The 17,307-nt window shown below is 40.0% G+C and overlaps 2 protein-coding genes across 3 annotated transcripts; both read right to left on the reverse strand.

Annotated features, from left to right (window-relative positions):
• Positions 1 to 4,305: 4,305 nt before the first annotated feature.
• LOC127332403 (uncharacterized) lies at positions 4,306 to 8,283 on the reverse strand. The gene is made up of 16 exons (XM_051358708.1): positions 8,078 to 8,283; positions 7,872 to 7,997; positions 7,723 to 7,782; positions 7,485 to 7,598; positions 7,296 to 7,383; positions 7,053 to 7,198; positions 6,881 to 6,982; positions 6,705 to 6,776; positions 6,538 to 6,637; positions 5,966 to 6,048; positions 5,486 to 5,563; positions 5,309 to 5,407; positions 5,161 to 5,211; positions 5,009 to 5,065; positions 4,871 to 4,912; positions 4,306 to 4,698 (listed from the first exon to the last, which is right to left on the reverse strand). The coding sequence occupies exons 1-16, from the start codon at positions 8,201 to 8,203 to the stop codon at positions 4,597 to 4,599; spliced, it is 1,446 nt and encodes a 481-aa protein (XP_051214668.1). The 5' UTR covers positions 8,204 to 8,283; the 3' UTR covers positions 4,306 to 4,596.
• Positions 8,284 to 9,593: 1,310 nt separating this feature from the next.
• Positions 9,594 to 16,039, reverse strand: LOC127332402 (uncharacterized protein C630.12). 2 transcript variants are annotated; one of them, XM_051358705.2, is made up of 13 exons: positions 15,719 to 16,039; positions 15,276 to 15,314; positions 14,982 to 15,160; positions 14,066 to 14,201; positions 11,903 to 11,999; positions 11,647 to 11,709; positions 11,469 to 11,569; positions 11,192 to 11,226; positions 10,793 to 10,850; positions 10,644 to 10,718; positions 10,415 to 10,572; positions 10,052 to 10,312; positions 9,594 to 9,951 (listed from the first exon to the last, which is right to left on the reverse strand). In XM_051358705.2, exons 1-13 carry the CDS (start codon positions 15,854 to 15,856, stop codon positions 9,708 to 9,710), a joined length of 1,584 nt encoding a protein of 527 aa, XP_051214665.1. In that variant the 5' UTR covers positions 15,857 to 16,039; the 3' UTR covers positions 9,594 to 9,707. The 2 variants fall into 2 exon arrangements, with proteins under 2 accessions (XP_051214665.1, XP_051214666.1); XM_051358706.2 differs by lacking the exon at positions 15,719 to 16,039 and having other exon boundaries at positions 15,254 to 15,320.
• Positions 16,040 to 17,307: the final 1,268 nt, after the last annotated feature.

Genomic DNA, 17,307 nt, shown 5'->3' on the forward strand with positions numbered 1-17,307 from the left:
TTAAGTTTCAACTCATTTCCTATAACGCTTTTACTGTTTTATTTACTTTATATTCAACCTTTTACAACACCCCCCTTTAAACGTTTTGAGATTAGAAAACAATTTATAAGTAATCTTTAGTAGAAAGTATCAAGGGGCATTAAGACCCGGACCAGTAGCTCCTCGTGGTTCGATACTCTTATTTCAAAACTAGCTACAATTGATCTATGTTCTTGCAGTTACCAAGCTATTTTCTGGCGCCGTTGTCGGGGAGCTCAGCGCTTTTGGTCTTTGTTCTTAGTTGCTTATCTATTATTGTTTTACTGAAGTTTTTTAATAGTTTCAGGTAATACCATGGGTGCTCTTGGGCTTATGAATAATTTTGATGCAACTGAATACCTCGGGAGATTCAACCGAGGGTTTGTTAAAGAATTCCCAAATGGGAGTGACGTGGAGTATGCTATTCATCTGCGCTTTATTGATATTATGAAGGAGAATAGTTTTGCAGGAGATGATCCCGATGAGGATCCTTATAGTCATTTACATTCTTTTACTGAGTTGTGTTGGACAATTAAATTGAGAAACTACACTGATGATGAATTAAAACTTAAATTGTTTAGTCAATCTCTAACGAACACTGCATTATCTTGGTATAGAACTTGCCCTGCAGAAAAGATTGATACTTGGGAGAATCTTATGAAGGAATTTATATTTCGATTATATCCCCAAGTCAAGAAGATTTATAAAAAAAATTCAAGAATCGCCGCGGTGGAAGCATAATGAGAGCTAGGTTTAAAGGTACGGTTCAAAAATGTCCCCATCATGATTTACCACCTTGGTATGTTTTACATGTCTTTTATCGAGGACTTGAACAAGATAATAAAAGGAAACTAGATTTGTTATCCGGTGGATCTTGTATGGAACTCACCCCCGAGCAAATTTGGGTACGGGATCTCTCGAAAAGTCTTTAGTGCTCATTTCGGGCAACTCTCCATTATCTTTCTTTGGTTGAGTGGCATGTACTTTCATGGTGCCCGTTTTTCCAATTATGAAGCATGGCTAAGTGATCCTACTCACATTGGACCCAGTGCTCAGGTAGTACCTAGACAAAGTTCATAGAAATAGAGTATCATTTGGCTTTGATCTTGGAAGTGGGGGAGAAATAGAAATTGAATATGATTGTTTAAATTCTTATAAAAACATTGGGCAATTAAAAGAAACAGCTAATGAGCTTAATCTTGATGATGTTATGGTATTAGATGTTCTTCAATCTTTTATAAAATTCATTGAAGCACCCAAGAAAGGATGGCTTCATTACACTCCGACACCAAGTTGAAGCTGAAGTACCCAAAGTGGTACCCATTGAAAGGGTGCCTTATAATGAAACGCTCCCTTTCCCAATGACAGCGGCAAGGAACATTAGAGCTCAACTCCTTGCATAACAAAAAGAAGAAGAGGTAAGAGAGGTAAGAGCACCAGAGGTTGAAAGAACATCTCTCCATAATTATGTTTTGTATGTTTGATGACAACATATGTGATGCTCTAATGTGGCTTAGTGTGCAGATTTGATATACATTATGAAGGAGATATGCCCAAGAGGCAATAATAAAAGTGGTTATTATATATCTTTATGTTTATGATAAATGTTTATATACCATGCTATAATTGTATTAACCGAAACATTGATACATGTGTGATATGTAAACAACAAAGAGTCCCTAGTATGCCTCTTAACTAGCTTGTTGATTAATGGATGATTAGTTTCATAATCATGAACATTGGATGTTATTAATAACAAGGTTATATCATTGTATGAATGATGTAATGGACACACCCAATTAAGCGTAGCATAAGATCACGTCATTAAGTTATTTGCTATAAGCTTTCGATACATAGTTACCTAGTCCTTATGACCATGAGATCATGTAAATCACTTATACCGGAAAGGTACTTTGATTACATCAAATGCCACTGCGTAAATGGGTGGTTATAAAGGTGGGATTAAGTATCCGGAAAGTATGAGTTGAGGCATATGGATCAACAGTGGGATTTGTCCATCCCGATGACGGATAGATATACTCTGGGCCCTCTCGGTGGAATATCGTCTAATGTCTTGCAAGCATATGAATAAGTTCATAAGAGACCACATACCACGGTACGAGTAAAGAGTACTTGTCAGGAGACGAGGTTGAACAAGGTATAGAGTGATACCGATGATCAAACCTCGGACAAGTAAAATATCGCGTGACAAAGGGAATTGGTATCGTATGTGAATGGTTCATTCGATCACTAAAGTCATCGTTGAATATGTGGGAGCCATTATGGATCTCCAGATCCCGCTATTGGTTATTGGTCGGAGAGAGTACTCAACCATGTCCGCATAGTTCACGAACCGTAGGGTGACACACTTAAGGTTGGATATTGAAATGGTAGAACTTGAATATGGAATGGAGTTCGAAGATTTGTTTGGAGTCCCGGATGAGATCCCGGACATCACGAGGAGTTCCGGAATGGTCCGGAGAATAAGATTCATATATAGAAAGTCATTTTATAAGATTTAAAATGATCCGGAAGGTTCTACGAAAGGTTCTAGAAGGTTCTAGAAAAGTCCGGAAGAAATCACTAAGGAAGACGGAGTCCCGGAGGGCTAGGCCTCCAATTCGGTTGTGGATGTGTGCCCCAAGAACCTTGTAAAGACCCGATATTCGCCTCGAGAAAATCCCTTAGTGTAAGTGGGCTAGGCCTTTGTGGCGTTTCTCACAGGAGACCTGAGTGAGGTCTTTGTGGCGTTGGTATGGCCTTCGTGGCGACCACACTCCTCCAAACATAGACGTACTTCCCCTCAAAAGGAAGGAACTACGGGAATCATCCCTGTGTCTCCGCGTGCTCCACTCTCGGTTACCTCTATCCTTATTAGCTCTAATATATCTTGTCTAGCTATATCTTGCTTAGTAGTTTATCTTGTCATATAGGTAAATTCACATAGTTGCATATCTAGAGAATTTACCTTTGTGTCAATCCTAATTTGAAAAAGAACTAAAAATTGGTAGCACCTATTCATCCCCCCCCCCCCCCCCCCATCTAGGTGCGGTATGTGATCCTTTCAGAGGTAAAGCTTAGTAATGAGGAACTTACTTATGAAGTTGCAAATGAAGAGAGTGAGGTAACTAAGGAAGGTATTTTAGCTATGTATGCACACTCAACGTAGTTGAGCTCGATTCCGAAGCCTCACAAGGTATGGTTAAAGCAAAAGGTGTGGGCAAACTTGTTTTACTTGCACTTTTGGTGGATCCTCTTATTATGGACTTTGTGATATTGGAACAACTATTAATGTTATTCCCTATAAATTTTATTTTGGTATCCAAGATGAACTTGAACATTCACAATTAGAAGACCCATATATGAAAATAATGCTAGCTGATAATTAAGACTCTTACAGTTCCTATGCGAGTAATAAAAAATGTACCTATTACAATAGGACCTTACACTTATCCCAATGATTTTGTTGTTATTGATATGCCAATTGATTCTTATTGTCCAATTATTTTTGAAAGAACTTTCTTAAACACTGCAGGAGCTAATATTGATTGTAGGAAGGAAACTATCTCTCTTAAGTTTGGGAAGGAAGTGGTGAGTTTCCATTTTCGAAGTTTACGCATAAACCATTTATTGAAGATATTGAAGAGGAAGACTTTGAGGAGGAAGTTAATCTAGCTAATCTTTCCGCAATTCTTTATGATACTCCTAGAGATGATTTAGAGGTAAGTATACATGGAAATGAAAATACTATGATAGGATTAGATAAAAATGATATCGAAAAATGTTTGGAATCTCTCCCTATAGCTGATACTCAACTAATGAGAAATATGAAGTACCTAGAAGAAAGGGAGATGAAGCCTTACCACCACCAGAACTGAAACATCTTCCTCTAGATTTAAAATACTTTTACATTAACATGAATAGTCTATGTTTAGTTTTTATGTTTTTTCTTTTGCATTTTTGTTTTGAATAAAGAGACCACCACCTGTAGGTATGCTTAATGAATACTCCTGTAAGTTCATTAAGTATGAATGAGGTACTGAAATAAAAAGAAAGTTAAGTTTAGATGATAGTAAAAGAAAGGGGGCAGAGGGATTAAAAGTGCTATAGAAAAAGCTATGCATGTCGTTACATTTGGTTGTATTGTTTATACTTGAGATCAATGGTAGTATAAGTGTCATGCATGGTGTATTACCTGTAAGTTCTGGGCTAACCTCGTGGAAACCAATGCATTGTATTGATTTTGTGATTCTTACTGCAAAGCTTATAATTCAGAAGTTGTTCAACTGGAGAACTGCTACACGATCTTCATAACAAATTTGTTAATTCAGAAGATGCTCAACTGGAGAGCAGCTTCAGGATTTTACTTCACAATAACAAAACTGGCACTGCAGTACATTTACAGTTAATCAATACAACTCCCTGAATCTTGGCTATCTTTGCTTGTTTTTGAACTACAACTACAATACAGTGGATTAGAACCTAAGCTACACTCTCAGAAATTTATACACTGCTTGTCAGCCAATAAAAATTCTTGATTCAAGGGGTCTTCTACTTGCCATGATGCCATCCATTTCCTTATGATGCTTCCAGTTGCAAACACGCATGACGTTCGAGATTGCTGCTGGATGCCAATGTGCCTATGCTTGTCCCAGCTATATATCCACCAGTCCATGCATTCTGTGGAAAACAAAGAGCAGATGCTAGTTGAAAACCTTTTCTGTTCTTGCTTCAAAAGAAATTGTATGAGAATTCAAAATGCGACACACTGTAGTAGATATGTCAATTTGCCTCTATTTTTATATGGTTATCTTGGGAGTGAGATGTTACTAGGGAAATTTCTGCTCCTTACCTGAAAATTGAATCCACCTGTGACCCCGTCAACATTAAGTACCTATAGCAAGATCACCATCTGTAAGATATAGTACTAAGACAGATTGTACAGTTGCTGCTCCAGAGTGTAGCAAGTTTTAGACAGTAGCACAGTTACCTCTCCTGCAAAGAACAGATTGGGCTGCTGCTTGCTCTCCATAGTGCTAAGAGAGATCTTTACAACAGAGGAGGAAAAAGTTAGATCCATGGTATTCATACCCAAGTTGATTCATGACAAGGGAAACTGTGATTAAGTTGCTGATTAAGTACCTCTGAGAGCGGAACACCTCCGGCGGTCACAAATTCATCTTTGAATTGACCCTGCATATGATGATGAGGAAACACACACACAGTGAGTTTGGACAGGATCACTGAACCGCTACTACTTTTCATGTGGTATATTTAACATATCACATACCTTCCCGACAACCTCAAACATCCATTGTTTCAACCGAAGGGCTATCGCGTTGAGATGGTTTTTAGGTACAGTGGCCCAGTGCATATCACCATCTAAACTCTGCAAGAGAAGACTTTGTCTGACCAAAACATCTGATTAAAGGGATGAGTAAGGACTGGAATTCAGCGGTAGTGTAACCTCCTGTTCCAGCAGGAATCTCCAAAATCTCTTCACCAGACCAAACTCCGTGGGGAAGGAATTATTTACTTTGTTCTTCTGCAAAGATTGAAAATTCTTGGTTCAACTTCATAATAACATTTACAGGAAAAACGGGAATATTCACAGGATGACAACAGATATTTCTATAATAAATTATAGGAGCCATACAAAACATTGACTGACTAACTCTAATAGAAAAGATAAAAGAGAATATTGTAAAGCTGGCTGTAAGTATCTGCATCTGCATCTGCAATAGCAATTTTTCCTTTAAAGTTAACAAAGAAATAGTAAGCAATATCCATGTTGTTGACAGCATTTATAGGAACTGGTTTCTTAACCTACTAAAGCCAAGAGGCAATTACGAGTAGAGTAATCATCGAAAATTTCAGATTCTCAGATATGAAGACTCCAAAGCATTAACAAGGTCACATTAAAAAAAGCACAGGGAAACATATGAACCGCATGTTTATCTTTGTGCTGGAAAATGATGCGCTTCACGTCCTCGATATGAATGTCAGGTATGAAGTCAATCATAAGCTTCGCTGCGCCGAAAAAAATGTACAAATATTAACAAGGGAGGCTGGTGTGTTTGATAATTACTTCTAAGTCTTCTATGATGTTTTAGATTACTACTCTAACAGAAAAATACATGTAATTGATGAAACACAAAATGCACCCGCTGACTTTAAGTCCAATTGTGTACCGTACAATCGTATTGGATTACAAAATAGCAGATGGCCGTAATGGTAAAATTTTGGAATTAAAACTCTCAGCACAAAAAGTACTTCTCTATGCAAGATCATGAGAAGTTAACTACGCATAGAAAATATAATAATCAAATGTATCACATCGTTGCAATATTGTTATAAACTAGAAATGCAATCATGAAGAATATACTCTATCTACATCTACTGAATGCAAGTGTGAACAGTTGTACACACACCAACATTAGAAGTACATTCATGGAGCAATTTCCCAGGTGCTTAGTTGTGATGTAGTGACATTCCTGTACAATTTCTTATGGATCTCACCTTGGTACTTGTCCTGATAGAGTTCACGAGCTCCCCATGCGGATAATCGAAGAACAACAGGGCCACTAAGCCCCCAATGTGTGACCAACAGAGGTCCAGTCTGTAACGGCCAGGCAATTAATGTAAGCAAACATCTATGGAGCCTATTTCTGAAAGTGGCAACTCACCTGAGTTAATTCAGGAGCCTTTTTCTGAATGCTATCCAGCATCAATTTTGCCTTGACTTTGGTGAACGTAACCTACATGACAAAAGAAAAAGAGTGGAATCATTTTTTTCCAGTCAGCCAGTCAATGACTTCTTGTGAGCATGATGAGATGTGCAATAGTAGTGATGGATCATTACCCCGGAGAGATCAGCCAGTCGCTTGTCTGCAATTTTAAATGTGAACAAGCTGGGCACCGGTGGAATAACAGTGTGACCATGTTGTGCAGCAAACGAGTAACCCTGCAAGTAAGAAGAAAATATAAGGGAGCTACGTTATGATTTCTAGTAGAGTAAGCATCTATTCGCAAACCTGCTGGCTGCTGCCTGTAGCGACCAAGACATAATTAGCGTTGAGGTAATCAACAAAATCAACCGTACGCTTCTCAACTTTCAGAACAAACTTCCCATCATTGTTGACAGACGCGCTAGACACAGATTTACCAGCCTGCAGAGAAACTTCAAGAAGAACTCAATTCCAGAAACTGTTTCTTTAGGGTGAAGGGTGTTTGGACGATGACTGAATGAAACAGCAGAGCCAAATAGCATGAGATACCTCCGAGTCTTCTTGCTTCATTCAGCAGGCAATCCACTACTGATGCAGAGTTGTCAGTGACAGGAAAAACCCTACCATCATCTTCGGTCTGACATGACAATGAAAACAATAGCAACAGATAAAGCAAAACCGGCTCTAGGCAAATACATAAACACGATCCGGAGATGTATGTGGAGTGAACTAATCTACCTTAAGCTCGACACCATGATCTGAAAACCAACGCATGGTGTCCCGCGGACCATGAGTGTTGAAGAATGATCCTCGGAGTTCTTTGTGCCCCCTAGGATAATTTCTCGCCAGTCCCTGAGAGCGAGTTGCTTAGTTTATAAATAACAAATATAAGCAGCTCAGTAACAGTACCAACATCATTGCTACCATAGCTACACTGAAGAGATAAAATTAACAGAGTAGTACATCGTCACCCTACCGATGGTTCGAGATGATGTCCATTGGTGACGTTGCATCGGCCGCCACCGGAAATCCTGACCTGTAATCATCCATTCCAGCAGTTCAGACGAATCGGGGTCGAAGAAACACTAGTAGAATCAAGACACTGCATTGGTGTGCCAGTCGTACCTTGGACAGGAACTTGCCTTTCTCGATGACCACCACGTTGAGGTGGGGAGCCAGGGTCTTGGCCCGTATGGACGCGTACACCCCGGCGGCGCCGCCGCCCACCACCACCAACGACTTCTCGTCCTCCTGAAGGGATACGTATTGATGACACTGAGCTTAGAGGGGGACGGTGCGGCGGCGACAGGTGAACAGCTGAGCCTAGTTACCTGCTCGCGGGCGTGGTTGGAGTGTGCCGATGTGCAAACGGAGGAGCAGCGTTTCCTGCGGAATACGGAGGGGGTGGCGCGGCGAGCGGCGGCGGAGGCGGGGTGCAGCCATGGCCACTGCGGCATTTCGTCGGCGAGCTCTGTGGAGGGTCAGGCTTCAGTGTGGGCTAGGTTTGGATTGGCCCGCTTAGTTATTATGCAATGCTATTTCATCAGTGCCTCCAAAAGTTCAACCTAATTCTAAAGTGAGTTTGGGTAAAGGAAAGATATAATATGGGCAAGCAAAATAATTTGAGCTTTTCCAGCTTATTACCCAAAACTGGTTTGCTAATTTTGGGCATTTTCTTCTCTTTACTACTCTCATACATATTGCATATATCATCTGAATTAACTAAAAAATTATACACATGGTAATAAAAAAAACTTCATAAGAAATAAAATATTACAAATTCATAATAAAAGTGCATCATTCAAGCATAGAACCCGTACAGATTTTATGAAACTATGTGCGATGGCTCAAATCCATAGTCAATCCTATTTTCGATAGGACCGGTTGACTATTGAATCCAATTTTTTCCATTATTTGACTATTCATAATAGTGTACGTGGAAAGAATGTTTGGAGGAAGAGTGACCTTGAGTTTCTCACTCTGTTGCCTTAGGATTCATTAGTTCCCTTTTTTGATGGGACGGGAAAGGGGTAGCGAAGTGCATCACCAACACAAAATAATAGCTCACCGATGCATGGAACAACACCATAAAATAAAAGTTCACCGATGCTTAGAACACCAACAACAATTGTCTCCTCCATTTGCACGCATATCCTTAGCTTTCTTCCTCGCATGGAACCTCTTTTTAGTGATCGAGGAGAGATGAGTGGGCCTACTTGAGCCTTTGTCATCGGTGTTAACCACCAAACCCTCTCCAACCGAGGTAGAGGGCATGTTTCCCTTTTTTTTAGACGTGGTTCCTCCATTTGTCATCATTCTCAAGAAAAGTCCAACAATGGTGCAAAATGAAATCGTTGCCGAGCATGCCACACATTTCTTCTTCGGTTTGCTCATGAACAAACTTTGAGCAGTGTTGAGCTGCAAATATAAGAAACAAGTTAGCAGTAAAGTGAACACAATAGGTGATCAAATGTGAATAAGCAAACATGAGCTTGAGCACACCCGTCAAAAGGAGTTTGTATCGCTGCTATTTTGAACGTTTAATTAAATGTTGAGGTCTATAGATCCGGGGCTCGATACTCTCAAATCCTAAAACAAGATCGTATAAAAGTCATTACGTCATAAATAATCCAGCTACTAACATCAGCTAGTTTAAATTGGGTTGTGAACTTGGCCCATTAACATATCAGAGCTGACTTTTTGTTTCTTGAGTAACATATTAAGTTTAGAGTAAATAATAGACACATGTTGTACTAGTGTTGTGAATTTATTTCGTAACTGTTTGGCAACTTTTAATCAGAAGACGAAGACGAAGAAATCACTGCTGAGCATAGGCCTACATGATGCTTGCAGTTCAAAATCAGACAACAAAATTTTGGTGCTTGACATAGGTCTTTCAAATGCTCCCGCCGATATTACTCTACTGAATTACATGGATATAACTAGGGTTTCAAATACAATTCAACGGTCAATCCAATCCTTGAAGAGAAGCATCATGTATAGAGGAACATTCAACGCCGCAATGATGACAATTGACTGAACGACACGGAACAGCCTCTGAAGGACCTTCCTTATATTCCATTTGCTTGGACGAGGTAACTTCCCTGCATCTTCTGGTGGCGTTTCAGAACCCATCTCAACAAGAACAGATGAATCAGGTTCCGTTTGGTGCTTTCTCGCAGTTGGTCTTGCCACAACATTTCCTCTGACATGCATATGGAAGATCTTTCAGTTGAAAGCACGAGGCAAATTTCAGTTTTACAAAGTACCTAAAAGCATTATCCAGAAAAAGAAGACACACATACCGTCCCATAGTTTGGGAATCTGAGTTAGTCCTGGGGGGTCTTGTCACTGCCTTTTTAACAAGATGCATGGATCCCTCTGCATCGAAGACCATTTCATATTCGCCATCTTCCTCATCATCTTTCTCTTTGGTTCTTGAAAACAGTTCAGCACCCACAGACGTCATGAAGCTTACAAATTTGTTCATATATGGAAGAGAGCTCAGACCATTTGTCGGCCAGAACACCAGCAGAAGGACGGTAATCAGAAACTGGAAGATATACCTGCAGAAACAGCAAACGCAAACAAACTTGTCAGACAGTTTAGTTGTAAAATCTGCAGCTATATAAGCAAGACAATCAGCAGACGCACGTTAGAATCATTACCAGATATAGATATGAGTTTGTTTAGGCAGGAAACAAAGATTCGTCAGAACCCCATGAATAGAATCAGTTGAATTTGGTGTCAACTTGGGACCAGCAGACATCAGCATAAAAGATGGATAGAGATTTCCCTGCTGCCAACTTATTGTCCCAAGGGTGTGCTGTGGTATTAATAGTCCCATTAGATACAAAGCATGAAATGTGGTGATAAGAAACCTTATAATTTTCTTACCTCGGTTACTGGCCCAAAAGTAGTCGAGTGGACAACTGTACACTGGTCATGGTCATGTCCTGAGAGCACAAGAGTCTGCAGAGTGATTGACCAGTCAAGATATTTTCAAATTTGACTCAAATCTCTAGAAATCGCAAAAAGAAGCTTACCGGCTTCAGTAACCTTAGCAGAAGATCAGAAGTCTCTTTGCTTAGATAATTCTGATACCTGCATACAAAAAATCTAATGTTAACTGCTATGGCTTTGCCCCATGTTAACATGTGTAGGTAGTTCCGATATGCAGCAATGGTTTGAACTGGTTTGGCTAAAAGTAAAGCTTCAGGAGAACACATAGGGCAACACTCAAACAAGAAAATTTGAGAGACTTATTCGCATAGCACAGCTGATCATATTGGCAATTCTTTTACCAATAAGAATACTGACAGGAACGCTTTGGGAGAGTTCAGTGACGTTTCAATGATCCTAAGTTTACCAGTCAAATGATCACAGTACTTCCATGCTATGTTAGTCAAAAGCAGGAAAACAGAAATACTCGAGGTAGGACATACCTGATTCCTTGATCCATAGCAGCAGCATGTATCCTCTGAAATGGAAGAGTATAAAATTAATGAGCTAGATACATGCATGGTTGGTCGAATTGCTTGCAGAAATTTAACCATAGAAACGTCGTAACTTGCAGAATAAATCAGTGGACAAAACTGGTGCACTGGCACTACATATGAAACAGTATTGTCTTCATAAAGGACAACAAAAAGTCTTAAGAAAGTTATAGGAATTCCTTCTTATTTGAAAATAGCAGAGAAAAAACACTTTGAGAGAACATACCTGATTTATAACAGGTGAAGAACGATGTGGGCCACACGGAGTATTGTCAGGTCGGTACAGGGGAATGTGCGTTAAAAGAACTTTTGGATTTGATTCATTACCTTTAAAAAGAAGTAAAACTAGTCAAATATCTGATATTAACTGTAACATATGCATAATTATCTGTTCAGTGCCATACCAGCTGATAGTGTTTTAATGAACTCCCAAGTAGAAGCTCTTTCTTTGCTTTGTTTGGATCCACCTGAACAGATATTAACAGTTCTTTAGCTATACAAAGAAGAAGCATCAAATGAAACTGCAAAACAATTTAGTCTTGCTCATGAACCACAATCTGTATTCTATAATACTGATTGCACTACTAATGTAGGATTCCATTTGTAGTGTAGTTCATTGTAGCACATTCTATACAAAATTTTGGAGGGACGGTAGCATACCATCAAGAGTTTGAGCATCAACAACAACAAAGTCCACCTCCCCAGACAAAAAATGGTAGTTTCTTGGTCCAAATTCTTTTTCATAACGACTGATAACCTACAAGAAAAGATTAACAAACTTTTAGGTTGTAGTATATCAGCAAGTATGTGTTCTCATGTATTCTTTGCAGTTACAGAAATGTTACTGCATAACTTCTTTGAGGAAAATCCAGGGCCCGTCATTAAATAAATATATTAATGAAGAAACAATATTTACAAGAGAAGGAGACCAGCAATGTACAGAAAACTATTTACAGGCCAGCAATTTAGGCCAAAGGTTATGAAAGAGAGTCACCCCAAGTTTCGAAGAGAAGTCATACTCCTTAAATCTAAAAGATCAAATAAAATACTTTTCTAAGGAGATGAACCAAGACCTAAGACTAGGGAGACCATTATCAAAGGTTTGAACTTTTCGTTGTTTACTAATGTGTCATGTTGAAATGGAGTTTTTCGAAAATATCATCATGACCATGGATCAATTTCTGCTCCAAAATTCTAAGGGTGGGCCCACTGTAAGTCAAGCTTATGCCAGCGGGTAATCCCATTTTAGTATGTTACAAGCAAATGGTACATGGGATACGTACGCAAATGCTCTATATGGCAATGCAAACTTGCATGTACGAGTCCACAATCACTACACGAGATGAACCTGGGTTTGGTGAATGGAAGTTGGCTGTCGTTGCAAAACATTGATGTTCCTTCGGATGAGTATGTCTCTAGTGTTTAGACGATTACTCGGAAAGGTGTTGTTGCAAATTGCACGTGAAGAGTCCTCCAAATGTTGATGTTCCTTTGGATGAGTATGTCTCTGGTGTTACACGGTCACTTAACTAACCAAGTCAAAAAGTCAGTTTCCAAATCATCGCAGGCAAGGGGTAGGCTAGACTTTGTCGTGGAAAAATATGCTAACAGTACTTCTTGAAGTTTGTCAAGCTTCTCCATAACTTGACATATACAAAACCGGTTTATCTATGTAATTCCAGTTAAGAGATGTGGTCTGTAAAGCTAAATTTGATAAATAATTTCGAGTAAAACAGGGCATGTTGACGCTTGAGTTTTGCGAAAAATATGCTTGTAGTATTTCCTGAAGCTCATGAAACTGCTCAACACATATACATCAGGTGAAGTGCATTGCACACACAATCTGCATATGTATTTAAATTAGTTAGATATGTGGTCAGTAAATCTCAACTGGAGAAATAACTCCCAAGTTAAAAATGGTGAGAAAATGTTTCAAATCTGTAAGTGATTTTATCTATGTTAAATGGTAAAGACATGAAGAGCAGAAAGGACAAATATGAATAAGGTGCAGTAGGAACACCTGTGTCAAACCCAGCAAGAGCCATTACTAACAAGTGAAGACCACAATAGCCGAAGTTCAGACCAACCTAGCATACTAAATTTCTTTTCTAAATCAATGGCTATGCCCTTGATGAGGGCACAACTATAGTCAAAGATCACTAAGAGCAAGATGTCGCCACCTCTAAAACGATGTGTGTAATGCAGATAAGAACAGTGTGAATATAATCTTCATGTTGTGGAGGGCTGGTTTTATGTAGAACACACACACATGCACACTGTGGAACTGACAAAATTCCTCACAAGTTCCTGAAAATTTCCATTGTTAAAGCAGCGATCTAAGACTTTTTGTCTAAGCTGTTTTGTATACTTTGTAGCATGGTACAAAATACAAATCTTTATACATCTCCAAAAGCAAGAAAAAACATCAATACTTCCTTTTTACCTACTCCGAATACAAAAACAGATTGAATTTTCTTCACTTTAGGCAGAGCTTCTATATGTTACGCTTTCCACAGTCTTAGGCTGCAGAGGGGACAATAAAGCAGACTACAAGACGGAAAGAAGGAATCTGCTCGAATATTTTTTGAAGACATGTGTCCCAAGAAAACTTCAGCTCAACTGCTTCAATAAATCATTTTTGGAACTATCACATCAGAGAATCGAATCCGTGAACAACAAGGCAAAGAATTCTTAGCCAGCGACGGCAAGTAGTGTAACAATGTTTTGTAATGGGAGCAATGCATTGAGATTTGAAAAACATGTAAATATACAAACGGAAATCAGGGGAAAGGATACCAAAAAAAAAAAATCACAGTCAATCACCTTAGGATGAACTGAGTGAAATCCTGAGTAACCAATATCATGATTTCCTGAAAGATAGTAGATTGGTACATGTGGATTTGTTTGTTGCTCACTCATGCTGAATATATGTTTAAACCGAAACAAAGATTCCTGCCACCTGAAAGGTTTTTAACATTAATTAGAAAATGAAGATAATGGAACATAGAACTCTTTAATAATTTTGCATGGAAATACAATATAACTAGTAAACCACAATGATAACAGCATAGGTAAATGGGTAAATACAATGAAACGGAATGGGGAGAACATGGAGTGAAATTTTTTGTTTATTCACTGACTGATGAGAAGAAAACTTGCGAAAATGTAATTATCAGTATATCACAGATATATGATAAATAAGGTGTTTGTCAAATAGTTTTACTGGATTGCTTAATCGATCCTCTATGAATTAGAAGGGTCCTTATGAAGATGGCCCAATTCAACCATTTACAAAAATCCAAGCCCTTAACCTTCCAATTTTCTAGAAGACAACAACATAGCAATCACTGCTCCGTTTCAGACCTGTGATCGTGGGTACTATGTTGGCCTCAAATTATAGAAATAGAGCGGAACAACTGGTTATCCATTTCATATTTAAAGCCACTGGAAATCTAGAAATACGTACATGTTCTCTTCACCAGATAGGTTATTTTATAAGGAGCAAATGTAAGAAAAACAACATTTGTCCAGTGGGCCAAATGCAGTAATTTAGATATTTCATATTCCAGTCACATCACTTAATATAACACATTGTCATTTAAAGCGCATGCGAACAAACAATGTGTCGTTTCTAACCAACACAGTACCAAACTGCCAACTCCAATCAGATATAACGTCGAGAAATGAACTTGTTGCTATCAAGTAAAAGGTGAAAAAGAATTCAGCATCCGTGCCTTACTCTTCATCGGACAGATATGGGCCACCATCAAAGTGGTCGCCGAGGAACAAGACCACATCAGGCTTGAATGGCAATATGACAGACTGGAAGGACCTTCTCATGTTCAAATCTGTGAAGAGCTCGACGGCTTGTAGCACAACAGAGCTTGCTGGTAGACCGAGGGAGGTGCTGTCCATAAGCTGCAGGGGAAAACCTTTCAGACGGAGAGCAACATATACCTGAAAATTACTTTTGTACACTATGTCCTGCTATGGGTTTATTGGCACAATTACATGAATTAGCAGCGAAGCTGACCTGTGGATCGGCAATGACGGCAATCTTCACATGGTTATCCTGCGCGTCAAGTGGAAATATGATAATGAGATGTATAGTGAATGCTAGAAATAGCACTGCAAAGCTACAAACAGGGGCTGGTGTTTGATGATAATAAGCGGTGGAGTTTGAATGCGCTAGAAGTGAAATTCTCGTTGCTGAACCACTTATAGCTTGCTTTGCTAATCTACATGACCAAATCACGCAATTGCACCAATTCAGGCACCAACAAAATGGCGATGGGGATCGAATTATGGACCTTTTCGGCAGGAGAAGATGGGTGCTGAGGAACGATTCAGTAGGAACCCTATAGACCGAGGTTAATTATGGACTAAGTGTAACAAAACAGTTCATCGGCCTAAGAGAAACCCGCAGCTAAAATGGTGATCTAACAGAAGCCGTCCGAATCCAGACCGAACACTGACCGGCGATGGGGAGGAAGAGGACGCGGATGGCCACGAGCAGGAGAGGTGGGCGGCCCAGTAGGCGCCCATCTCGCCGTAGAGCAGCGCGGCCGCCCACGCCGCGCACAGCAGCAGCGTCAGCCGCGTCGCGCTCTGCATCGTCCCCGGGAGAGGTGGACGGCCCACGGGAAGGGGAGATGAGCGCCGGCGGAATCGAGATCTACAGCTCAACCATCCCTCCGCAGCTCCGCTTCGCTTGATCGGATCGCTCGGGCTCAGGCCGCTAGGCTAGGGTCCAGCCAGCAGACGACCTGCGACTGTGTGAGACTTGGGAGGGGAGACGCGGTTGCGTGTAGCGGCGTAGGCGTATGTATCACGGAAAGTGATTTCAAGAAAATACATAAACTGCGAATCATCTACGAATTGTAGGTTAGGGCTAGGGCTTTGTAAGATTTAGTTAAGAGTTAGGGTTAGGTTTTATAGCAAACTTTGTTTGACTTGTTTCATATGATCCTATCGTTTTTTGGGAATGCTTTGGCTGGCGGTAATATAATTGTCGTTGATACATTTCGGTTTTTGTCACTGTTTCTTAGATGGCAAAAATTGTGAATATTTATCATGTGGACAAGGCGCTTTCTTAAAAGACAATGTAAGTGTGTTGATCCAGAGGAGGTAGTCACTAGTCCTACCTCTATGTTGAGGTTGCGGAAACAGTGAAGCCGGTTTTAAATTGGATGGACCCAAGTGGTGTATTTGAATTGGTTGGAAGGTATAATGTCGCGTTTGGACATCACAATCTCTTGAATATAATGCCTCTCATCTTACAGATGAATTGCAGTGCATAAAAGAAGATTGTGGCGGACTCTCAATATAAGTCTCTTGAGCTATTTACCCCAAGGAAGATCGGTGCTCGATTGAACATTGACTTGAATCGGCGTGCTTCCCCATGTGCTCGAGAGGAGCCACTTGAGGACCGTAGAGCTGATGTTTACGACACAACAATGAGCCAACCTTCAATGATCCCAGTTCGCAATGACCAGTATGAAGCACTGAAAACGGGGGATGGTGACTTCGAGGGTGATGAAGCAGAGCACTGGTTACGACAATACGGTTGGTGACGTGGATGCATATTTTCCTAGAGGAGGACATAAACCATGAACTCCCTTATTTGTGAAGCCATACATGACACAACAATGAGCTAACCTTCAATGTTCCTAGTTCACAATGACCAATATGAAGCAGAAAAAATGGAGGATGATGACTTCGAGGGTGATGGAGCGGAGCATGGGTTACGTGACAATGTGGTTGGTGACGTGGAGGCATATTGCCAGAGGTGGACATGAATCATGAACTCCCCTTTTGTGAAGCTGAGATCATCGGCCATCGTTGTGTTGTGATCTTAGCCTTGCGCAAAGGGTAAAGTTGGTGGTGGCATTAGTAGAGTGCTTGAACCAAGGCCATCTTCTAAAAATATGAAACAAAAATTGTGGTATTAATCCCTAGGTGAAATTCCAAAGCGTGTTGGAATTTAAAATGTGGATCAAGGTGAAATTTAAAATGTGGATCAGGGAATAAGTAGTTAAATATCATCGACCGTACAAGGTGGTTCA

Source organism: Lolium perenne, chromosome 4, assembly GCF_019359855.2.
Source record: "Lolium perenne isolate Kyuss_39 chromosome 4, Kyuss_2.0, whole genome shotgun sequence".
NCBI lineage: Eukaryota > Viridiplantae > Streptophyta > Magnoliopsida > Poales > Poaceae > Lolium > Lolium perenne.

Excerpts from the sequence above, each read along its gene's own strand:
- LOC127332403 (XM_051358708.1), bottom strand. The coding sequence starts at position 8,203 with ATGCCGCAGTGGCCATGGCTGCACCCCGCCTCCGCCGCCGCTCGCCGC. Across the intron at positions 5,564-5,965 it reads AGCACAAAGATAAACATGCG|AAGAACAAAGTAAATAATTC; the intron begins GTTCATATGTTT and ends CAATCTTTGCAG. Across the intron at positions 5,066-5,160 it reads GAGGTGTTCCGCTCTCAGAG|ATCTCTCTTAGCACTATGGA; the intron begins GTACTTAATCAG and ends TCTGTTGTAAAG.
- LOC127332402 (XM_051358705.2), bottom strand. The coding sequence starts at position 15,856 with ATGCAGAGCGCGACGCGGCTGACGCTGCTGCTGTGCGCGGCGTGGGCG. Across the intron at positions 11,570-11,646 it reads CATTAAAACACTATCAGCTG|GTAATGAATCAAATCCAAAA; the intron begins GTATGGCACTGA and ends TTCTTTTTAAAG. Across the intron at positions 10,313-10,414 it reads CAAACTCATATCTATATCTG|GTATATCTTCCAGTTTCTGA; the intron begins GTAATGATTCTA and ends CTGTTTCTGCAG.